Source organism: Monodelphis domestica, chromosome 2 (assembly GCF_027887165.1).
Source record: "Monodelphis domestica isolate mMonDom1 chromosome 2, mMonDom1.pri, whole genome shotgun sequence".
NCBI lineage: Eukaryota > Metazoa > Chordata > Mammalia > Didelphimorphia > Didelphidae > Monodelphis > Monodelphis domestica.
The window spans coordinates 80,274,619-80,295,609 of NC_077228.1; the positions used below are offsets into that span (position 1 = coordinate 80,274,619).

General features: G+C 41.6%; 1 protein-coding gene across 1 annotated transcript in view; it reads left to right on the plus strand.

Moving 5' to 3' along the window:
- Window positions 1-20,991, plus strand: part of LAMC2 (laminin subunit gamma 2) — a 90,165-nt gene that overhangs the window by 59,209 nt on the left and 9,965 nt on the right. The window contains 14 exon segments of the mRNA XM_056814613.1: window positions 1,219-1,223; window positions 2,561-2,802; window positions 2,804-2,897; window positions 3,663-3,761; window positions 3,764-3,844; window positions 6,176-6,252; window positions 6,254-6,422; window positions 10,162-10,307; window positions 10,752-10,908; window positions 12,693-12,898; window positions 14,742-14,821; window positions 17,087-17,236; window positions 18,610-18,754; window positions 20,520-20,669. Of these exon segments, the coding sequence (XP_056670591.1) occupies window positions 1,219-1,223; window positions 2,561-2,802; window positions 2,804-2,897; window positions 3,663-3,761; window positions 3,764-3,844; window positions 6,176-6,252; window positions 6,254-6,422; window positions 10,162-10,307; window positions 10,752-10,908; window positions 12,693-12,898; window positions 14,742-14,821; window positions 17,087-17,236; window positions 18,610-18,754; window positions 20,520-20,669 (1,801 nt within the window).

Genomic DNA, 20,991 nt, shown 5'->3' on the forward strand with positions numbered 1-20,991 from the left:
GGGTCAGAAGACCTAAATATACTCTGGTGAACTTGCTACAGTTTTGTAAGTATATGTTCCTTTTTCACCAGCATATTAGAGCATAATAGGATGAAGGAGGGATTTTTATCTTCTTGAATTTTAGACAAATAGTCTGAGCTGATAATAATTCACTGGATTATCCTTATTCTCAAGGCCAGTACTTTATCCACCATATTATGTTACTCTTTGACTTATATTCAGACAGCTATTTCTGGAGAGGCATATATATTTATAAATGGTCACATGTACCCAATCCATATTTGGAGAGCCATTTGGGGTCATTCAAACCCTTTAGAGCCTTTAATTTTGAATTGAGCTCATCTGAATAAGTGAATGGGATTAGAAAAATGGCCCTTTTTCTTTTGGTCCTCACTTTTCTAGAGCTCTAATTTAACTATTTTTGTCATATGAACTAGTTTCCATACTGGAAGCTCTCTAGAATCTCCCATGAATATTTAGACTATTTTAGTATAGAATTAGGCACAGTGCAACACTGTGAGGGAAATTAGAGGAGGGCTATTTTTAAGATTATACTGGAATGTTGTATCCAAGACATTTATTAAGACACTCCAGATTTGTACATTTCCATATTTTGATCAGTCTCCATTGGTATGACTCAACAAAGTGATAGTTTAGTTGTCTTTTCCAGCTTTTCAGTCAGAGAAATAAAGTTCTCAAAGGCTAAATGTCACATGTGAGCTCCTATCATTGTTTGCCTTTGCTGAGCTCAAGTCAAAGAATCATTGCACAGTTTCATAAACCTTTCTCAAAGCATTCAGGTATTTCAGTTGATTAACTCTACAGCACACAGTCCAAGCAATAATGGAAGTTTAGGCTATGAGAAAATCTTAAAGATGGTCTAATTTACAAATGAGGATACTGAGTCTCAAGTAGCTTGTGTCTTGTCAAAAAGTCACACAACTAGGAAGTGGTAGATCAGGGACCAGAACTCAAGCCTAATGATTCAAGATCTGGTATTCCTGTTGCCTCTCCAACAGGTTTTCTAAATTCAGTAGATTCCATTTTGTTGTTCAAGGAGGTTTTCCTTTCTGGTCTCATTATAATAAGCAGAAATCACAAAAGTCATATTGATTGTGTCTCCTGTCAAGTTTTTCTCCAGAGGCTCAGTTGACCCTCAGTGCTACTCACCAGTCCATTTACTCATCACTTTGAGTCTCTTTATCTCATTTCTCACAGAATTGGTGAGGAATTTCCCTTTTCATTGTCCCCAAGTTCTCTACCTTTCCTCTATGCTTCTCTCTCAAAACTGATGACCCTGCCTGCTATTTGATCCAGAATGTTGAGGTCATCTGATATCCCACTTCCAAACCTGGGCTTCCTTACCTCTCCTTTCTTCCTTAGCTCTTTTCTCAGAGGGAAAAGATGGGACTTCCTTTTCAAGGCTAAGCTCTATCTGTGTCCTTAAGCGAATTCCCTTTTGCCTTCTTCAGGTTCTCATGGCATCAATCATCACCCCTTTTCCCTTGGCATCTTTATACTTCCCAGTGACTCTTTTCTCTCTGCTTATAAACATGCTCAAGTCTTTCCCAATTTAAAAAAAAATCCCTCCAACCTTCTGGCCTCTTGTACTACCATTCTGTTTCTTTCCTTCTTTTTTCACTAAAGTTCTTCAAATCCTTGCAAAATGGATTCTATCCCTGCTGATATACTGAAAGTGTTCTCTCCAAAGTCAGCAAGGATTGAATCCAAAATAATTTTCCCAGACCTCTACACCTCAGGAGCCTCACATTGTCTTTTCCTTTGCGTCCCATGATACTACAGTACGTTGTTTTCTTTCTTCTCCCTCCCACCTTCTTAAAATACTCTTCTTCCTCCAATACTCCCTTAAATGTAAGCATTTCCTAAAGCTTTGCCCTTAGCCTTCTTTTCCTATTATATTCTTTCTTGGTGTTTTCATCCAACCCCATGACTTCAATGTGACATCTGCGCTTATTATTCTAAAATTTAAATCTCTGATTAGTGATGGACAGATGGCTATTGAATGAGGCAATGACAAAGTAATGATTTTTAGTTTTGGGGGGCCATTATTTTCATTCCCTAAAAGAATTATTCCAATACAATGGAGCAAAAAAAAAAAGGATAGCAGTTATTTCTTTTTTAAAAAAGATTTTATTAATATTTTTGTATCACTTTCATTTTTAAACATATCCCTACCAACTTCACCCCCAACTGGTCCATGCCTTGTAATAAAGAGAGGAGAAAAAGCAGTTCAGAAAAAACAGTCAATTCTGATGATATAATAATGGCAAATAATCACTAGCATTTATAGGGTGCTTTAATGTTTGTAAAGTGCTTTACAAATACTATCTCATTTCATATAAGTATATATACTGTGTTATATATGTATATGTACATGTTTGTGGGTGTGTAGTATGTGTGCATGTCCAATATTCAATACCCATAGTCTTCCACCTTTTCAAAGTAAGGGAGATATATTTTCTCTTAGGTTAATTCTTCTCTTAGGTTAAACTTGGCCATTATAATTTACAGTGCTCGATTTCATTACTTTGGTTGGGAGTCATTTCTGATCTGGAACAACAGAAAAGAAAATGCAGTGCTAGACCTAACCTTTATCCTCATGTTGGTGTTCTCCTACCTGTTACTTCTTTTTTTAATGGAATTCTTGGTATTTCAGGTACAGGGTACATCGATAATGTGACCCTGATTTCAGCTCGTCCCATCTCTGGGGCTCCAGCACCCTGGGTTGAAAAATGTGTATGTCCTCCTGGGTACAAGGGACAATTCTGCCAGGATTGTGCCCCCTGGATACAAACGAGATTCTGCCAAGCTTGGCTCTTTTGGAAGTTGTATACCATGTAACTGTCAAGGTGGAGGAGCCTGTGACCCGGATACTGGTGAGAGAAATGGAACCAACCTTCTAAGGGTGGCATAAGTGATCAAGGGCTATATAGATCTCTAAGCATCTGGGTATAATATGTATATGCACATATGTACATACATACACATACATATATTTATGCATGTATCAATACATGAATGGATATATAAGTATAATGCTACAAGTATGTGTGTGTATGTTTATGTGTATATATGAGTAATTTGGGGGTAGGAGAGTAGAGGGTGGGAATTAGGCAATAAGAGTTCAGTTGGTAGAAAAAGAATGAAATTAAATAGTGGAAGAAACATTCCACCAGTTCCCATCCAATTATGGAAATTCTACAGATTTTGAGAGAGATGCCAAGCTGCAGGATAGGGTTGTTAGGGTTGTCATGGTTCAGTTGGGTGGAGGAGTTGGTGTTGGATTGCAGGACTTTTACAGGAAGACCAAAGAGGATCTGGGTCCTGGTTGAATGTGGCAAGTTGTAACAAATGGTCTCAGGCTGTGCAGAACAGTGGGAATGGCCCTAGATTTGGGTCAAGGATGGGGTCCACTTCCATCTGGAATTTTAATGGTAAGGTGAGGCCACAGAGCTTGGAGCTGGGGCAGGAGACTTTACTCCCTTGACAAGAGTTTGGGCAAGGGGTGGAGGGATGGGATGCAGGGCTTTGTCCTAGGGGGTTCTGATTGCCAGGAAGCATCCAGGTTATGGGAAAGTCATTTCAGTTGATTTAACATGTTCTTTTGTTCATTTCTCTGTCCTTTTTCTTGGGCTTTCCAGGAGATTGTTATTCAGGGATGAAAACCCAGACAATCGACTGTGCTGATTGCCCCATTGGTTTCTATAATGATCCTCAGGACCCCCGAAGCTGTAAGCCATGCCTTGTCAAAATGGCTTCAGCTGCTCTGTGATGCCAGAGACAGAGGAGGTTGTCTGCAATAACTGCCCGCAAGGGATCACTGGTAATGACAAATACTGCCCCTGTAGCCTAGTTGATTTCTGCTCTGATAAAATGAGACTGACTGTATAAACAACACCAGTTTTTAAGGACTTTACAGTCTGGTGTAACTTCTAATTCCATTTTTTTTTTCGCCCAACATCGGTGAATTAGAGACAAATGAAATTGGAAAGTGTATTGGATTTAGAGGCAAAGGCCCTGGGTTCAAATCCCAACTCTGTGACTTATTCTCCATGCAACATTAGATGAGCCACTTCTCTCTAGGTCTCAGTATTCTCATCTGTAAAAATGAAGGAGTTAGACCAAATTACCTTTAATGTCTCTTCCAACTTCTAAATTCTCATTTTACAGATAAGATTGTTAAGGAAGTCAAAGTTCTCTAATCCAACCTGTATTCCAAACGTGACTCATCTACAGCATCCTTGAGAACTGGCTGATCAGCCTCTACTTGAAGACCTCAAATGACAGGAAACTCAATGCCTTATTTTTTCTAAAAATCGGGATATTTGTCTATTTCCAGTCCCAAAGAGTGATCATAGTATCAATTTAGAGGTAGGAGAGACCTTACAAGTCATCTAGTCTAACTCCTTTACGAATGAAAAAACAGAGGCAGAGGTGAAGTGATTTATCACTAAAATGTGTCATACAGGTAATAAATAGAAGAGTCAAAATTTGAATGGGATGCCATGACTCCAGGTTCATCAGGAATGTTCAGCATTATCCATTAAGCATTTGCCATTGTTTAGTGGTTTCAGTTGTGTCTGAGTCTTCATAACCCCATTTGGGGTTTTCTTGGGCAAAGATACTGGAGTGGTTTGCTGTTTCCTTCTCCAACTTTTTTTTTAACAGTTGAGAAAATTGAGGTCAATAAGATTGAATGACTTGCCCTGGGTTACACAGCTAACAATTGTCTGAGATAAAATTTGAACTCAGATCCTCTTGACTCTAGGGCTATCACTCTAGCCACTGTGACATCTAGCTTCCCCTGCCATTGTACCATACTACCTTCCTAAGTCATACTCTCAAGTCTTAAATGGAGCTATAATTTCATTGATTTGGGAGTTGCTTCCAACTAGGAAGATCACAGATCATGACACATTCCTACAAGTCTAACCTATGAGATTCTCATCCATGTCCTCCCAAAAGTTTTCCCCACACTTTCCTTACTTTCTCTCAACATTTCAAGGGTACGAGTGGAGCACTCTAGCCATCACCTGTCATCCCTTGGTCTTGACAGATGACCAATCTATTTTCTTTTTTTTTTAATTTTATTTAATTGATTAATTAAGAGAATTTTCCATGGTTACATGATTCATGTTCTTTCTCTTCCCTTCTCTCACTCCCCCTCCTGTAGCCAACACACAACTCCACTGGGTTTTACATCTGTCATTAATCAAGACCTATTTCTTTATTATTGATAATTGCACTAAGGTGATCGTTTATACTCTACATCCTCAATCATATCCCCATCAACTCATTTGACCAGACAGTTGTTTTTCTTCTGTGTTTCTACTCCCACAGTTCTTCCTCTGGATAACTCATTTTCTCTGTTCATACTCACCATGAATTTTTCAGGTTACTATACCATGCTCTCTCCCTAATACTGGGAAAGGGAGAATTAATACCTTGAGTCCCTTGGGGTTAGTTGTGTGGATCATACTGATTCTTAAAATTAAAGAGTTAGTTATCTGCTAGGCAACCAAATAGTTTGGGACATAGGATCACATTTTGAGAGGTGGAAGACTTTGCTGTTCAGTTATGTTCAAGTCTTCATAACCCTATTTTTTTTTTTTTTTTGGCAAAGATACTGGAGTGGTTGGCCACTTCCTTCTCCGGTTCATTTTACAGATAAGGAAACTGAGGCAAACAGGGTGAAGTGACTTGCCCAGACTCATATAGCTAATGGGTGTCTGAGTCTAGATTTGATCTTAGGAAGATGAGTCTTCCTGACTCCAGGCACAGTGGAGCCGTCATTTAGTTCAACCTCCTCATTTTACAGAAGAGGAAACTAAGACCCCCAAAAGTTAAGTGACTTGTCCAAAGTAACTTGTAGTAAACAGCAGAGTGAGGCTTCAAAGTCTGGTCCTCTGACCCTAAGCACAATGCTCTTTCCACTATATCTCAATGGGAATGCTGTGCTCTGGGATCTTTAATTTATTCTTGAACTAAACAGCTTGACTGTGACTTGTGGTGTCTTCCCATGGAGGAAGCTTCGGTGTCAGAGTAAGAGCTCACATTCTTGGAATGACACAAGGCACCTTAGCTTTTCCCCTTAGTTTCAGACTCGGGCTTGAATCTTTCTAATAATAATCTTTGCTCATCTATTCCTTCCCAGGCGTTCGCTGTGAGCTCTGCGCTGATGGCTACTTTGGAGACCCTTTTGGTGAAAATGGCCCTGTACGGCCCTGCCAGCCCTTGTCAGTGCAACAACAATATTGACCCTGGTGCATCTGGGAACTGTGATCATCGGACAGGGGAATGTTTGAAATGCACTTACAACACAGCCGGCTTCCATTGTGACCGATGCAAAGAGGGCTTCTTTGGGAATCCTCTGGCTACCAATCCAGCAGACAAGTGTCGAGGTAGGAATGTGACCCTGGAGGATTGGATGGGGTGTGTGTGTGTGTGTGTGTGTGTGTGTGTGTGTGTGTGTGTGTGTGTGTGTGAAAGCAGTCAGGGGAGAGAAGATGCTAGAATGGATATGGAGCGCCCAAAGTGCATCAACTAATACCTTGTGGTGACTCTGGTCCCCTTGACCAATTCCAATTTAAAAAAGATTGGAACCCCTTCCAGAGTACAAAGCCCCAGGTTGAGTCCTTTGTAGAGTTGGCTCAAATCTTACTTCTGAAGGAGATCTTTCCCATTCCTCCTCTCCCACCATAGCTTTTCCTCCAAGAAGACCATCCATCTGCTCTGAATCTATCTTGCATCAACTGAGATTTTTACATGTTGTTCCCCCATTAGAAGGAAAACTCCTTAAGGGCAGGGACTGTTTTTAAATTTAACTTTCCTTGTATCCCCAGAGCTCAGCCAAGTTTCTGGCACACAATAAGCGTTCAGTAAATGCTTGTTAATTAGGAATCCTCTAGGAGGAGGGCTAGTAAAGAGTTACAGGGTCCCTAATGGGTTAAAACTGGGTGAGAAGCCTGAGGAAGCCAGGTTTACATTCCTAAGGGGAAGAGAAGATAAAAAGGGGCCATGGCTTATATTTAAACCGGAGACAGGTAAAGCGTAAAGTGGCTGCCAAACCTGTTGGGGGAGAGTCACAAATGGCTGGAGAATAAAGCAGTCCAAACTAAAGGAAAGAGGGGGATGAGGCATATAGAATAACTTGGCTTAAGAGACCCTCATGGGAAGTCAGGGCCACTGGGGTGTGGAATGAGTGGCTCTCAAAGCTTCCCTTAGAGAGATTCTGCTTTTGAGTCAAGTATCTTAAAGGATTCCTAAGTCTAATCCCGTGCCACTGTTTTGGATACTCCCTGACTCACAGGATTGTTGAAAGATAAGGGCTTTGTAAACCTTTAAGGCTCTTATATAAAAGCAAGTTATTATTTCAGATGAAAGGAATTATTATGTATCATTCTTCATAGGATGATAGATTTAAAGCTAGAGAGAACCTTAGAAACCACCAAGTGCAACATCCTTCCAAATGAGGAAACTGAGGCTTGGGAGATTAAATGACTAACTACCAGTTAGTGTTAGGAGGAGGGTCTTGTCCAGGGTCACACCTCTAGTGTCTGAGGCCAGAGTCAAATTCAGGTCTTCTTGATTTCAGGCCTGGCACTCTAACCACTGCACCACCTGCCTGCCTCATTCTCCTTTCCAAAGACCATTGTTGCATGGTTAGGACTCCTAATGAGTTCAGTTCTTAGGATGGGGTCTTGGTTTTTTCCTCTCTGGCCTGGAGTATCCAGACTAGCCCTGGATTATAACTAAGTCCCAAGGATTCCAGTGTGTTAATCAAGAACTGAGTCATTCTTGGACTTCTGGATTTGTCCAAATCCCCAATTCCTTTCAGAGAATCCTGGATGTGCCAGAGTCCTCAGGACTGGAGACAGTGAGAACCAAGCCTGAGACCTTCTGATAATGACCACCGATGTGACTTTAGGTGACTCCCTTAGCATCTCTCGTCTCCAATTTCCTTATTTTTATAATGAGAGAATTGGAATAAGCTCTAGAACCTGAGACGGAGGATAACCAGAGACCTGGGTGGGTACCCCAAGCTACTGCCAATGAAAATGAATCCTTTGGGGATCCCCTGGATCAGATGTTTCTTGCCCAAACTCAAGGCATTCAGATGAAGTCTTGGGAATTCAACAACTCCTTTAACAATGCCCGTGTTCAACTTCTCTTTGACATTTTCCATACATAATCCTTTTTACCTGGGTTATTATTTGGCTTTATGTCTCAATAAATAAATAAATAAATCTCAAAAAAAAATAGCCCAGGCACTATTTGAAAGGGATATTTCAGTTCTTCTGGCTCTGAAAATGGACATCGGAATTCCTGGAATAGAAATTTTCCTATCAGACCAATATCTTCTTGGCATGAACACTATTTATCTAATAGGTTATAATTTAATAAGCATTTGGATGAAGTAAGTCAGTCAACAAGCCTTTGTTTACCATGTTCCAGGCACAATGATAAACTCTGGTTCTTTTTAAGCTGCCATGTACAAAGAAAGGCAAAACCACAGAGTCTGCCCTCGAGGTGCTCACAATCTGATGGGGGGGGAGATGACGTGCCAATAACTATATACGCAGGATAAATTGGACATAGTCAACTAAATAAAGGCTCTAGTATTAAAAGTGGGATGGGGGGCAGCAAGGTGGCTCAGTGAATTTAGAGCCAGGAGGTTCTGGGTTCAAATGTAGCCTTAGACACTTCCTAGCTGTGTGACCCTGAACAAATCATTTCACCCCCATTGCCTAGCCCTTACTGCTTTTAAAAATAGTACACATTCTAAGAGGGAAGGTAAGAGTTTTTTTTTAAGAGTGGGACAGGAAAAGCTTCTTGAAGAAGGTGAACTTTGGGCTAAAGCTTGAAGGAAGGCAGAAAAGCCAAGAGGTTGAGGTAAGGAGTTCATGATTTTCAGGCAGAGAGGACAGCCAGTGAAAATGAATATGGAGCTAGGAGATGGAGTATCTTTGTGTAGAGAAAAGCAAGGAGGCAAATGTTTCTGGATTATAGAATACAAATGGGAATAAGAGTAAAGAGAGTAGAAAATTGGGAAGGGGCCAGGTTATGAAGGGTTTAAGAGTCAGAGAATTTTTTTACTGGATTCTGGAGGTAATAGGGAGCCACAGGAATTTACCAAATAAGAGAGTGTGTCATGATCAGATGTACATTTAGGAAAATGAGTTTGATAACTGAGTGGAAGCTGAACTGGACTAGGAGCAGAGGCCAACTAGCAGGCTATTGAAGTAGGGTAGTTCTGAGGTGAAGGACTTCACCAGGGTTGTGGCAGTGTCAGGAGAGAAGGAGGTCTAACAAGAGATGCTATAAAGGTAGAATTGGCAGAGCTTCACAACAGATTGGAAATGGTGGTGGTAGGGAGTTGAAGGAGAGTGAGAAGTCGAGTGTGACACCTGGGTTGTGAGCCTGAGTGACTGGGGAATAGTGGTGTCCTTAGCAATTATAGAAAAGTTAGAAAGAGGGAAGTAGATTATGGGTTCAGATTTGGAGGTGTTGAGGTTAAGTTGTCTGTAGGACATCCCCATTTATTCAATAGGCAGTTGAGGATGATCCATAAGAAGATGACAATAGAATCCATGGAAGCTGTTGAGATCACCAAGGAAAATAGCATAATGGGAAAAAGAGAAAATGGTCCAGGATAGTCAAGAAGAGGCTGAAGGATTGACTGTTGTAGTGTCTTTAGTCTATGCATCTTCTTAGAAATACTTCTATTCAAGAAGTAGGCTTTTGGGGAAGCTGGGGAGCTCAGGGGATTGAGAGCCAGGTCTAGAGATGGGAGGTCCTAGGTTCAAATCTGGCCTCAGACACTTTCCAGCTGTGTGACTATGGATAAGTCACTTAACCCCCATTGTCTAGCCCTTAGCACTCTTCTACCTTGGAACCAATACAAAGTATTGATTCCAAGATGGAAGGTAAGGGTTTTAATAAAAAAAAAAAAAGAAGTAGACTTTTGATGACAAGCAGAGAGGAGAAAATGGACCAGAAAGGACCAGGAGTTCTTAGCACTGGTGACCGAGTTCTTAGCACTGGTGACCCGACAGAATTCATATCTTGATCACCCCACTTTTCTCTCTGATGTTAACTTGATTTAAGGTCTCCCCTACATTATCCCTCTATTTTTCCTAGCATGCAATTGCAACTCAGTGGGATCTGAGCCTCAGGGGTGTCGAAGTGATGGGAGCTGCATCTGCAAGCCAGGATTCGGGGGCATCCATTGTGATCACTCAGCATTGACCACCTGTCCAACCTGCTACAACCAAGTGAGAGTTCAGGTAAGCTCTTTTCCAGTGCCATCTGTTATCCAGAATATTTTCTGCTTCAAGTCCACAAGTGTTTCCAGGAGGATTATAAGAGCTCTAGGGATAGATGGAGAAGAGATGGTGTGGGGGGAGTGGCTGGAGCTCTTTTTGCAGACTTGATTAGTGGTGTTGATGAAATGGTTTTTTAAGGTCTTACAGACCTTTTTGTATCTGTATTTTTAAAGAAATGTATTTAGAATATAAATCAATAAAATGTAAATTAACTTGAGAAGCCATAACACAAATGCTCTCTAGACGTCTCTCCAAAATTCTGAGAAGAATGTAAATATTTGTCCTTCAGGGTCCCAAAGGAACCTCAAATGTAGAACAAACTGACCTCTGGGCAAAAATATTTCAGTGGCTGGGAAATCTTGATTTCCCTCGGTGTTCTGACTCTATCTCCTATGCTGGTTTCAGTTGGAACAGTACTTGCAGCAGCTGCAGAGCGTGGAGGCTCTTGTTCTGAAGGTACAGGCTGGTGGTGGGTCGCTACCCAATGCAGAATTGGAAGGCAGGCTCAAGGAAGCAGAGAGGACCCTTCAGGACATTCTGAGAGAAGCTCAGATCTCTGAAGGTAATGAAGAACAGCTTCCCTTCTGACAGAAAAGGGAAGGAAGGACCTCTGTGGGGAAGAGTTACATGCCATGGAGTCCCTTTGCTAGGATCAGTATCTCTACAGACCAGCTTTTCCCTGAGACCCAAGCCTCTAGCAGACCCTCTTTTTATACTTGAAGGTACCAATGATGGAAAACAGCCTGGATTTGGAACCAGCGGATCTAGATTCAAACCTCAGCTTTACCATTTACTTCCTATTTGATTTTAATGACGTTTTCCCTTAAGTATAGATCTGACTGTGTCACTCCTCTACTCAATAAACTACAGTGGCTCCCTGTTTACTCTAGTATCATCTATAACCCCTCTCTTTGGCTTTTAAAGCTCTTCACAATCTGGACCCAACCCCATTACTCCCTTTCCCACTTTCTGTGGTCCAGCCAAACTGACCCAATCTCTGTTTCTCACATATGACTTGCCATCTTCCAATTCTGGCCATCCCTAATGTCTGGAATGTACTCCTACTTCATCTCTATGCCATAGATACTCTCCCCTTCTTTAAAGTGTAACTCAAATGTCTCTCTCTCTCTCTCTCTCTCTCTCTCTCTCTCTCTCTCTCTCTCTCTCTCTCTCTCTCTCTCTCTCTCTCTCTCTCTCTTCTTTCTTTCTTTCTTTCTTCCTTCCTTCCTTCCTTCCTTCCTTTCTTCCTTTCTTCCTTCCTTCCTTCCTTCCTTCCTTCCTTCCTTCCTTCCTTCCTTCCTTCCTTCCTTCCTTCCTTCCTTCCTTCCTTCCTTCCTTCCTTCCTTCCTTCCTTCCTTCCTTCTTTCTTTCTTTCTTTCTTTCTTTCTTTCTTTCTTTCTTTCTTTCTTTCTTTCTTTCTTTCTTTCTTTCTTTCTTTCTTTCTTTCTTTCTTTCTTTCTTTCTTTCTTTCTTTCTTTCTTTCTTTCTTTCTTTCTTTCTTTCTTTCTTTCTTTTCTTTCTTTTCTTTCTTTCTTTCTTTCTTTCTTTCTTTTTCTTTCTTTCTTTTTTTCTTTTTTTTTCTTTCTTTCTTTCTTTCTTTCTTTCTTTCTTTCTTTCTTTCTTTCTTTCTTTCTTTCTTTCTTTCTTTCTTTCTTTCTTTCTTTCTTTCTTTCTTTCTTTCTTTCTTTCTTTCTTTCTTTCTTTCTTTCTTTCTTTCTTTCTTTCTTTCTTTCTTTCTTTCTTTCTTTCTTTCTTTCTTTCTTTCTTTCTTTCTTTCTTTCTTTCTTTCTTTCCACCTTAGTATCATTTTTAAGGACAAAATGGCAAGAGCTAGGCAATTGGAGTTAAGTGATTTGCCCAAGGTACCATAGCTAGTTGGTGTCTGAGGCTAAATTTGAATAGAAGTCCTTCCTATTCCAGGTCTGGCGCTCTATCCACTCTGCTACCCAGCAGCCCCCAATTTTTTAAAATAGCCTATGTCTCCTATACTGTCTGGTATAGGCTTAATAAAGGCTTGTTGGTTGATTGATCATGGGCAAATGACTTAACATTAATGGACCTCAGTTTCCTCAGGCATAAAATGAGGAGGATAGACTGGATGACTGTAATGCCTGTTCTTTCTTTGAATCTATGATCCCATGATGCTCTCTGGAAACTAAAGAGCTAACCATTAAGGCCTTCTTGACCCAGAATGCATGGGAACAAACAGGACAATTGAATGATAATTGTGCTTCTGTAATTGAGTCAGCCTAATGGGCTTCTCTCTCTTTAGCCCTGTGTGAAGTCCAGGGATTCCATAATGACTGACCCAGGAAATACTCACTCCATCCCTTTCTATATGTCCAGGCTCAGGGAGGTCCCTGAAGCTCCGCCTAGACAAAGCAAGAGCCCAAGAGAACAACTACCAGGCCCGCCTGAATGAGCTCAAGATGACCGCGGACCGGATGCGGGCCCTGGGGAATCAGTATCAGAGCCAAGTCCAGGACACTCGGAGGCTGATTGCCAAGATGAGACTGAGCTTGGAGGAAAGCAAAACCTCTCTAAGGAACACTGTATGTGCCCAGAAGGACAGCTACCTCCACACTTCACTTCTCACTGTCACTTCTTCCCTCTGCTATCAAAACTCTCCCATCATTTCTCAGGCTTGGACCTGGAACCCCTTGATCCTGCCTTTTGTGTTCTTTATTCTCTTTCAGATCATGGGTGAGTTCTCTACCATTTTGTACCCACCTTCTTTTGACCACTATTCTGGGTTCTTGTCTCTTCTCCTTTCACTCTGCTTGGGTCAAGGAATTGGTCTAATGAGGATAGAGGAATCCTAGAAATGATCAGAGTGTGTGTGGGTCTTGTGCCTTTTTTTTAACCTTACCTTCCATCTTAGAATCAGAACTGTGTATTGGTTCCAAGGCAGAAGAACGATAAGGGATAGGCAACAGGAGTTAAGTGACTTGCCCAGGATCACACAGCTAGGAAATGTGTGCTTTTACTGACCTTACTTTACAAGGGGTTAATCTAGATTAATCCTCCACTAGAGAACTCTGCTAATGTGCCTCGTTGTGGTAGGGAGGTGATCCTGGATTCTCAAAGACTGCCAGAGGAATATAAAAGCTGGAAAAACCTTGAATCCAGTTGAATTTGATAAACTGAGATGTCTATCATTTGGGGACCAGTCTAGCTAAATTTGAAGAGACTCATTAGATTGTCTGCAGGGGAATGACCTTTGGGGAGGCAGCTAGGTGGCATAGTCACAAAGACCTGAGTTCAAGTCTGACTTCAGACACTTAATAACTATTTGACCCTGGGCAAGTCTTTTACCCTCTGTTTGCCTCAGTTTCCTTAATTATAAAAAGTTATTGCGAGGATCATGAGAGATAATGCATAGCACATTTTATAAACCTTAAAGTGTTATATAAATACTATCATCCATCACTCTCTCTGTCTGTCTATCTCTCCCTCTATCTATCTGTCTTTCTGTTTCTGCCTCTGTCTGTCTGTCTGTCTGTTGCTTTGTGGATCTATCTCTCTCAATTATCAATCTATTTGTGTGTTGGTCTCTCTCTATCTTTCTGTTTCTGCCTCTGTCTGCTGGTTTGTGGATCTGTCTTATCTATCAATCTATTTGTATGTCTGTCTATCTCTCCCTCTATCTATCTGTCTTTCTGTTTCTGGCTCTGTCTGTCTGTTGGTTTGTGAATCTGTCTCTCTCATCTATCAATCTATCAATCTATTTGTGTGTCTGTCTCTCTCTCATCTATCAGTCTATTTGTGTGTCTATCTCCCCCTCTATCTCTTTCTGTTTCTGCCTCTCTCTGTCTATTGTCGTTGTGTCTGTCTCTCTCTCTCTCATCAATCAATCTATCTGTGTGTCTGTCACTCTCTCTCATCTATCAATCTGTCTGTCAATGTATTTGTCTCTATCTCTGCCTATTTATCTGTTGGTCTGATTTTCTGCCTGTATGTCTCTCTCTATGTCTTATTATCATTTTTAGCCACAGCAACACGTAAGGACTATCAGCCACAGCATGGTGCAATCCTAGTGGGAGCTGGTGGAGGGAGTCCCTCCATGGACAAAATCCCAGATCCTTGATGTAATGATGTATGATCCAATTCAAGGGCAGGAGGGATGGGATTTGCTGATTATGTTATTAAATCTGAAGGAAGGAGCCCGGGGTTGGGAGGTGAGAGACAGAGGACCTCGGATTGGATCCTACCTTAGGGAAAGCAGAATGGCTATTACCGAAATACCCGGAGACAGGGAGGAGTGTGGGGATGCATAGGATACCTTCCACAAGTACCAACAGGAGCGATGCTAAAGGGTCAGATTCCTCACTTCTGCGGTACCAAGATTAAGTGGCAGAGTTTGGACCTTTGTCTCTCTCTGCTTCTTTCCTCCAGAATATCCCACCTTCAGACCGGTATGAGGGACCAAATGGCTTTAAGACACTAGCCCAAGAGGCCTGGAAGCTAGCAGACAGGTGAGTCACCCATAGGTGCTCTAAATGATCTACCCGGGAGCCCGACTCAGCCAAGCTGGAGCTGTGGCCATGGGGAAGCTCTGGTTGACTCTTTTCTAGGGTCAACAGTTAGTTATCCTCTTGCCTCAGATTGGGTTTAGTTTTTAGAGAAATGGAGGTCTCCAGATACTGGGTTGCAGACCCCTTTGACAGTTTAGAGAAGTCAGCGGTCCCCATTTCAGAATAATGTCTTTATTAAAGGCGTATATGAAACTAGGTAGGATTGCAGAGGAAAGGAATTCCATTGAAATCGTCATGAACGTGTCTTTTAAGTGTTCACGATGGAAATGAGTTCTGATCAAGGACACATGTAATACCCAGTGGAATTGCACGTCACCTACGGGAGGGGAGGGAGGAATAGAAAATGATTTTTGTAACCAAGGAATAATGTTTGAAATTGACCAAATAAAAAGGAACAAAAAAGAGTTCTCGGATCCCAGATGAAGGACCCCTGCCGCGGTACAAGGCACAGTTTTTGGAAGGAAGAGTAGATGGATGAGACTGGGAATGGGAGCATTTCCTCCCCAGCTGTTCCGAGGGGGGCTTGTTGGCCTCGTCCATGCAGGGCATGGTTCCTGGGGCCACCTGGAACTGGAACGAATGAGCCTTTGGGAAAGAACTCTCTATAGCCTCTGGGGACTCGAATGCTCCATTCAAACCCAGCCCAGGAACAAGTAACAACAAGTAGTGAGCAAGCAGGCTGGTTGGGGGCCAAGCCTTGGGTCTGACAAGCTCTGCAGGAGCCTAATGACGGCTGTAAAACACGTGTTTATGTTCCTGCAGCTTCTGAGGGTCCTCCTTACCTCGGACCATAAATCCAGCTGCCTCTGAGATTTGTTCTCAGCACGATGTTCAACAGGTGGTAAACTCAGCTGAACTCTAATGGAACTCCATTAGTTCAAGGGGGGATGTCAGATTTCTATGGGGAGAGCCATCTCCGGGGCGCTGGATGGCTGTCTTCAGCTTTGGGGGAGGATGAAGGGAAGAACATCTGCGAGGATTCTGTTGACAAAGGTTTCTCTCTTTGGAATCAGGCCCAGTTTATTGGGGGACAAGCTGGAGAAAGAAAGAGCCTGGCAGAAATACGCCGAGAAGCTTTGTTAGTGTTGAAAAGGGCCTTGAGTTGTGGGAAATCACTCGCCCTAGAGAGGGCCCACCAAATCGATATTTCCACACCCTGAAGGATGTGGGGCTTTTGTTCATTTAACAAGCATTTATTAAGCACATACTATATTCAGGAGGCAAGACACAGAATACAGAGCACTAGACTGCAGGACATTACCACTTTGTGCCTCAGAAACTCAAAATACTAAAATGGATCCACAAAATATTAAAATGGATCCATGATCTCTCCAGTGGCAGTGTCCCCTCCAAAGAACCCATGCCTGCCCGTGTCTATCCATTCTATGAGGCTCTTTTCCATGTTCTCCTCCAGGAGGTCCTCCCAATTGGGAATGATGGACAGCCTTGGAAAGCTCTACTGGGGCAGCTCATTGTGGTGTGAGGGTGACTGTGGGTTCTCCATGGCTATGTTGGATGGATTCTAACTGGATTCCACCATAATTGAGAAGGCACTGAGCATATTCCCCAGGGCTACTAACTGAATAATGAAAAGTCTTGAAATAATAGATAGTTTCATTCAAAAATAAGATACTGCCAAGATGGTTCTAGGATACTTCTCCAGAAAAGGGATGTCAAATTCAAATGGAAACGAGGACCACTGAACCTTATATAGAGTTCCTTGCAGGTGCCTACTGACTTAGAAAATCACATATTAACATTATCTATATCCTATTGTATTTTTACTTTCGTTATTAAATATTTCCCAATTTTTTACATTTTTATTGGGTTTAGGCAACACTCTGGGGAGTGATATGTATCTAATTGCTCTGTTCTAGGACATCCTATTATTTAAACTGGCCTCAAACACTTCCCAGCTGTGTGACCCTGGGCAATTCACTTGACCCTCATTGCCTAGCCCTCACCACTCTTCTGCCTTGGAACCAATACACAGTATTGATTCCAAGATGGAAGGTGAGGGTTATTAAAAAAAAGATACTCTGATATATCTACTGAGACAGTGACTCAGTTTCTATGTCTTCCAGACAGATGTCACCTCTACCCTTCCCTTTCCTTTGACTTTCAGGAAAGATGGAAAGGCAGACATCAAATGACCCAACTTTTGCTGTAAGAACTCTAATGACATTTCACATTCTTAATTTCCAGTCATGTGAAGTCAGCTAATGATATGGAACGACTGGAGGGAGAAACCAGAGATTATTCTAACCAAGCCTTAGAATTGGTTCGCAAAACTGTGACTGAAGGAGGGGCAGGAAGCAGTGTGGACAGCTCTGTGGTACAAGGGCTTGTGGGAAAGTAAGTTTGAATTCACTATATTGATTGCTGGCAATGTGGGTAGGTGGGTAGAAAAGCTGGGAAAACTTATGAGAACCCAATGGGTCTAATTTTTTTCTGATTGTTATAATAATAAAAGTATAACAGCAAATAATTAATATTTAAAGTTTGTGAAGCTTTTCATGAATATTGCCTCATTTGATCCTCATGTTAACCCTGTGATGTAGGTGTCATTATAATATGTATTGAGGAAATTTTAAAATATGTATTGGAAATTGAGGAAAGATTCATCTTTCTGATTTCAAATCTGTTCTCAGATATTTATTATCTGTGTCACCCTGGACAAGACAATTAACTCTGTTTGCCTCAGTTTCCTCATCTGTAAAAAGAGATGGTGAAGTAAACAGCAAACAACTCCAGTATCTTAGCCAAGAAATTCTCAAATGGTTTCACAGAGAGTCGGGCACAACTGGAAAAGACTCAATGATTAGCACTCTACAAAGGAAACTGAGGCTGAGAAAAGGTATATGATTTGTCCAGGGTCACATAGCTGGTAAGTGTCTGAGGCAGGATTTGAATTCAGGTCTTCCTAACCCCAAAGCTAGGCCTCTAGCCACTGTATCTATCTAGCTACCTTCAGTTTACATCCACAAATTTTAATGTAATCCCAAGTGACAGTTACTGCTAGGCACTGAAGATACAAAAAACAAAAATGAAAATACTCTCTATACTCCAAGAGTTTACATTCTACTTGGAGGATGCAATATGTACACAGATAAGTAAATTTTTAAAAATATGCAGTCAATATAAAGTTACTGGAAAGAGGGCAAGGAGGCAACTCTGGAGAATCAGGAAAAGTATCATGTAGGAAGGAGATGCCCCTGAGTGGAGCCTTGAAAGGGGATAAGAATCCCAAGAGGTAGAGGGAAAGTGGGAGAGGAAGGGCACAGAATTGGGAAACCAAATGTTCTGTATGAGGGACCAAGAGGTAAACCAGATTGGCTGGAACACAGAGCACATGAGGGAGAATAAAGCCAGAAACCCAGAATTAAAAACCCAGAAAGAAATACTAAGAGAATGTTTATCCTCTTAACAATAACCTTCTAAGGTAAGTCATGCTCATCTCAGCCCATTTTACAGATGGATAAAGATACTTAGAGGTAGTACCACAGAGCTAATAAGTGGTGGGGCCATTGCTTAAATTTAGATCTTTGGGCTCCCAAGTTTGTACCACACATGGTAGAGTGGTATGAACCACACTGACCTTTTACTCTCTGGTGATGGAATAAATATTTGTTGGCTGAAGTATTTACACTGTTAAACACCTGGCAGAGCTTCCGGGCATTCTACATTTCCCACAGGAGTAAAATTCTCAAGATTTTCTCTTTCTGTAGATTTGAGGAAGTCAAATCCATGGCTCAACAGTTGGGGAGAGAGGCTGGTCAAGCTGACAGTGAGGCAGAAAAGGCTTACCAGCAGAGCCTCCACCTACTGAACTCCATGGTTCAACACCCAGGAATCTCTCACCAGGCCACTGAGGTGAGGGCATCTACTGCTAAACTTCACCAGGACAACTGAAGGCACATAAACACAGGCAGCAAAAAACCAGGAAGCTTCTGGGGGTTCCATTCCCACTTCCAGTCTATGGAGGCATTCTCCAAGAGCTTCCTCAACCTCCCTTCATTCCAGCTTCAAGTTGAAAGAAGAGGTCTCCAACTTTCCATTTCTTCTGTCTTTTTTCTTCCTACCTAAATAGAACAAAATCCTGAGGGAGACTTGACATAACCTCAGTTTGTTTTGTCCTTCAGTCAGTTCAGTCATGTTCTACGCTTTGTGACCCCATTTGGGGTTCTCTTAGCAAAGATCCTGGAATGGTTTGCCATTTCCTTCTCCAACTCATTTTACAGATGAGGAAATTGAGACAAACAGGGTTGAGTGACTTTCCCAGGGTCACACAGCTAGTAAGTGTTGGAGGATAGATTTTAAAATCAGGTCTTTCTGACTCCAGACCCAGTGCTCTATCCACTGCTTTACCTAGTTGCCCCAACCTTAGTCTATTACAGGGGTAAAATTGTGAAGATGGCAGCTGATTTTTTTTAAACAAAAACAAATATTTTTTACTGTTAGTCAACAGTCAACAAGCATTTGAAATAAATAAATAAAATACATTTTGACTGTCAATCAATAATAAATCGGGATGTTCTAAATGCTAGGAATATAAAGATAAGCAATTATGGCTATTTTTCTAGTATCACCTCCATTTCTTTAGCCTATACTTCCTTTCTCTCTTTCTCAGGGAAACAAACAGCTCTCATAACAAAGAATTTAAAAAATTAAAAAAACCCACCAGTTCAGCAAAACTAACACACACATAGGAAAAGTCCAACATTAAATGGAGTCTTCTACACCCACATGATTCCACCTGGCTTCTCATATCTCTTCTTTGGGGCCAAGAAGGGCTATTGTAATTTCACAGTGGCTGATCCAGTGGTAGCCTTTTTCCCAGATCCCAGAGACCACTGGGAACTGTGTCCAATTAATTACTAGTGAAGGCTGAATTTTTTGCCTGTCCAGACTGAAAGGGGCTTACTTCCGTTTGGCCTAGGAGACAGCTTTCAAAGTTTGTTTGATTTAGAAAATGTCTGGGTCCATCCCTCTCTGCTCTCCCATTCCCACTGCCTAATCCATCTGCTGCTTTCTCTGCCCCTTTTCAAGGTTTGGAGAAGACATAAAGACAGATATAAAGCAAAGAAAAAATTATTTGGAGGTTTTGCCCCACAGCCACACATTCTAATGGAGAATAAGCCCAAGGAAGTTGGAAAATTTGCTATATATCTTTGGAGGCCACTTTTCTTTGCCTTGGTGGCTGGTGCTCACTCTTCAAGGCTTTTTGTGTGCTTTATTATTATATAGCTTCGATGTCTAGGAAGTGATGTCAGGTGGGGCCTGCAGACTGGCCCTTTTGGTAGAGGGAGGAAAAAGAAGGGAAAAAGCATTAGTCATTAGATTTTATATATTCTACATTCTATGTTATATATTATATATTATAAAAGCTTTACAAATATTATCATACTTGGTCCTCACAACAACTCTTGGAAGTAGATACTGTTATTATCCCCATTTTACAGTTAAAGAAACTGAGGCACAAAGCCATTAAATAACTTGCCCAGAGTCACATAGCAAAGGCTGAATCTGAATTCCTGTCTTGCTGAGTCCAGCCCCAGTGCTCTCTCTACACAGCTAGGTTGCCTACCCTACATAGCTGCCTCTTCCCTGTGGCATCTTGATGTCTCTGTCATTTCAGGAAGCAACAAAGAGAATCAGACAGGAAGCTGACTCTCTGTCAAGTCTGGTAACAAGACATATAACGGAGTACAAACGCTTGCAAGACCGCCTGGGAGACTGGGAGGAGGAAACACAGCGGCTGTTACAAGATGGAGAGAAGGAGAGACAGGTACCTCATACCACTGAGAAGAAGAGTTTACATTCATAAAGCATCCTAAGGGTTACCAAGGGCTTTCTTCAAAACAACTCTATTTACTACATCATCTAAATCTGTGTTCTTATCCTAATTTTATAGATGAGAAAACTGAGGCTCAGGGAGCCTAGAATGACATAGCTTGTCAGGATGTGAGCCCAGGTCCTCTGATTCCAAATCCAGAACAAATATGGATTAAACAGCCTGTTAACAGCACCGAGGCACTTTGGATTCTATCTAAAGACGTTCTGAAACCAGCCTATTTCTATCTAGGCTGAGCTTCAAACATAATGTTAGT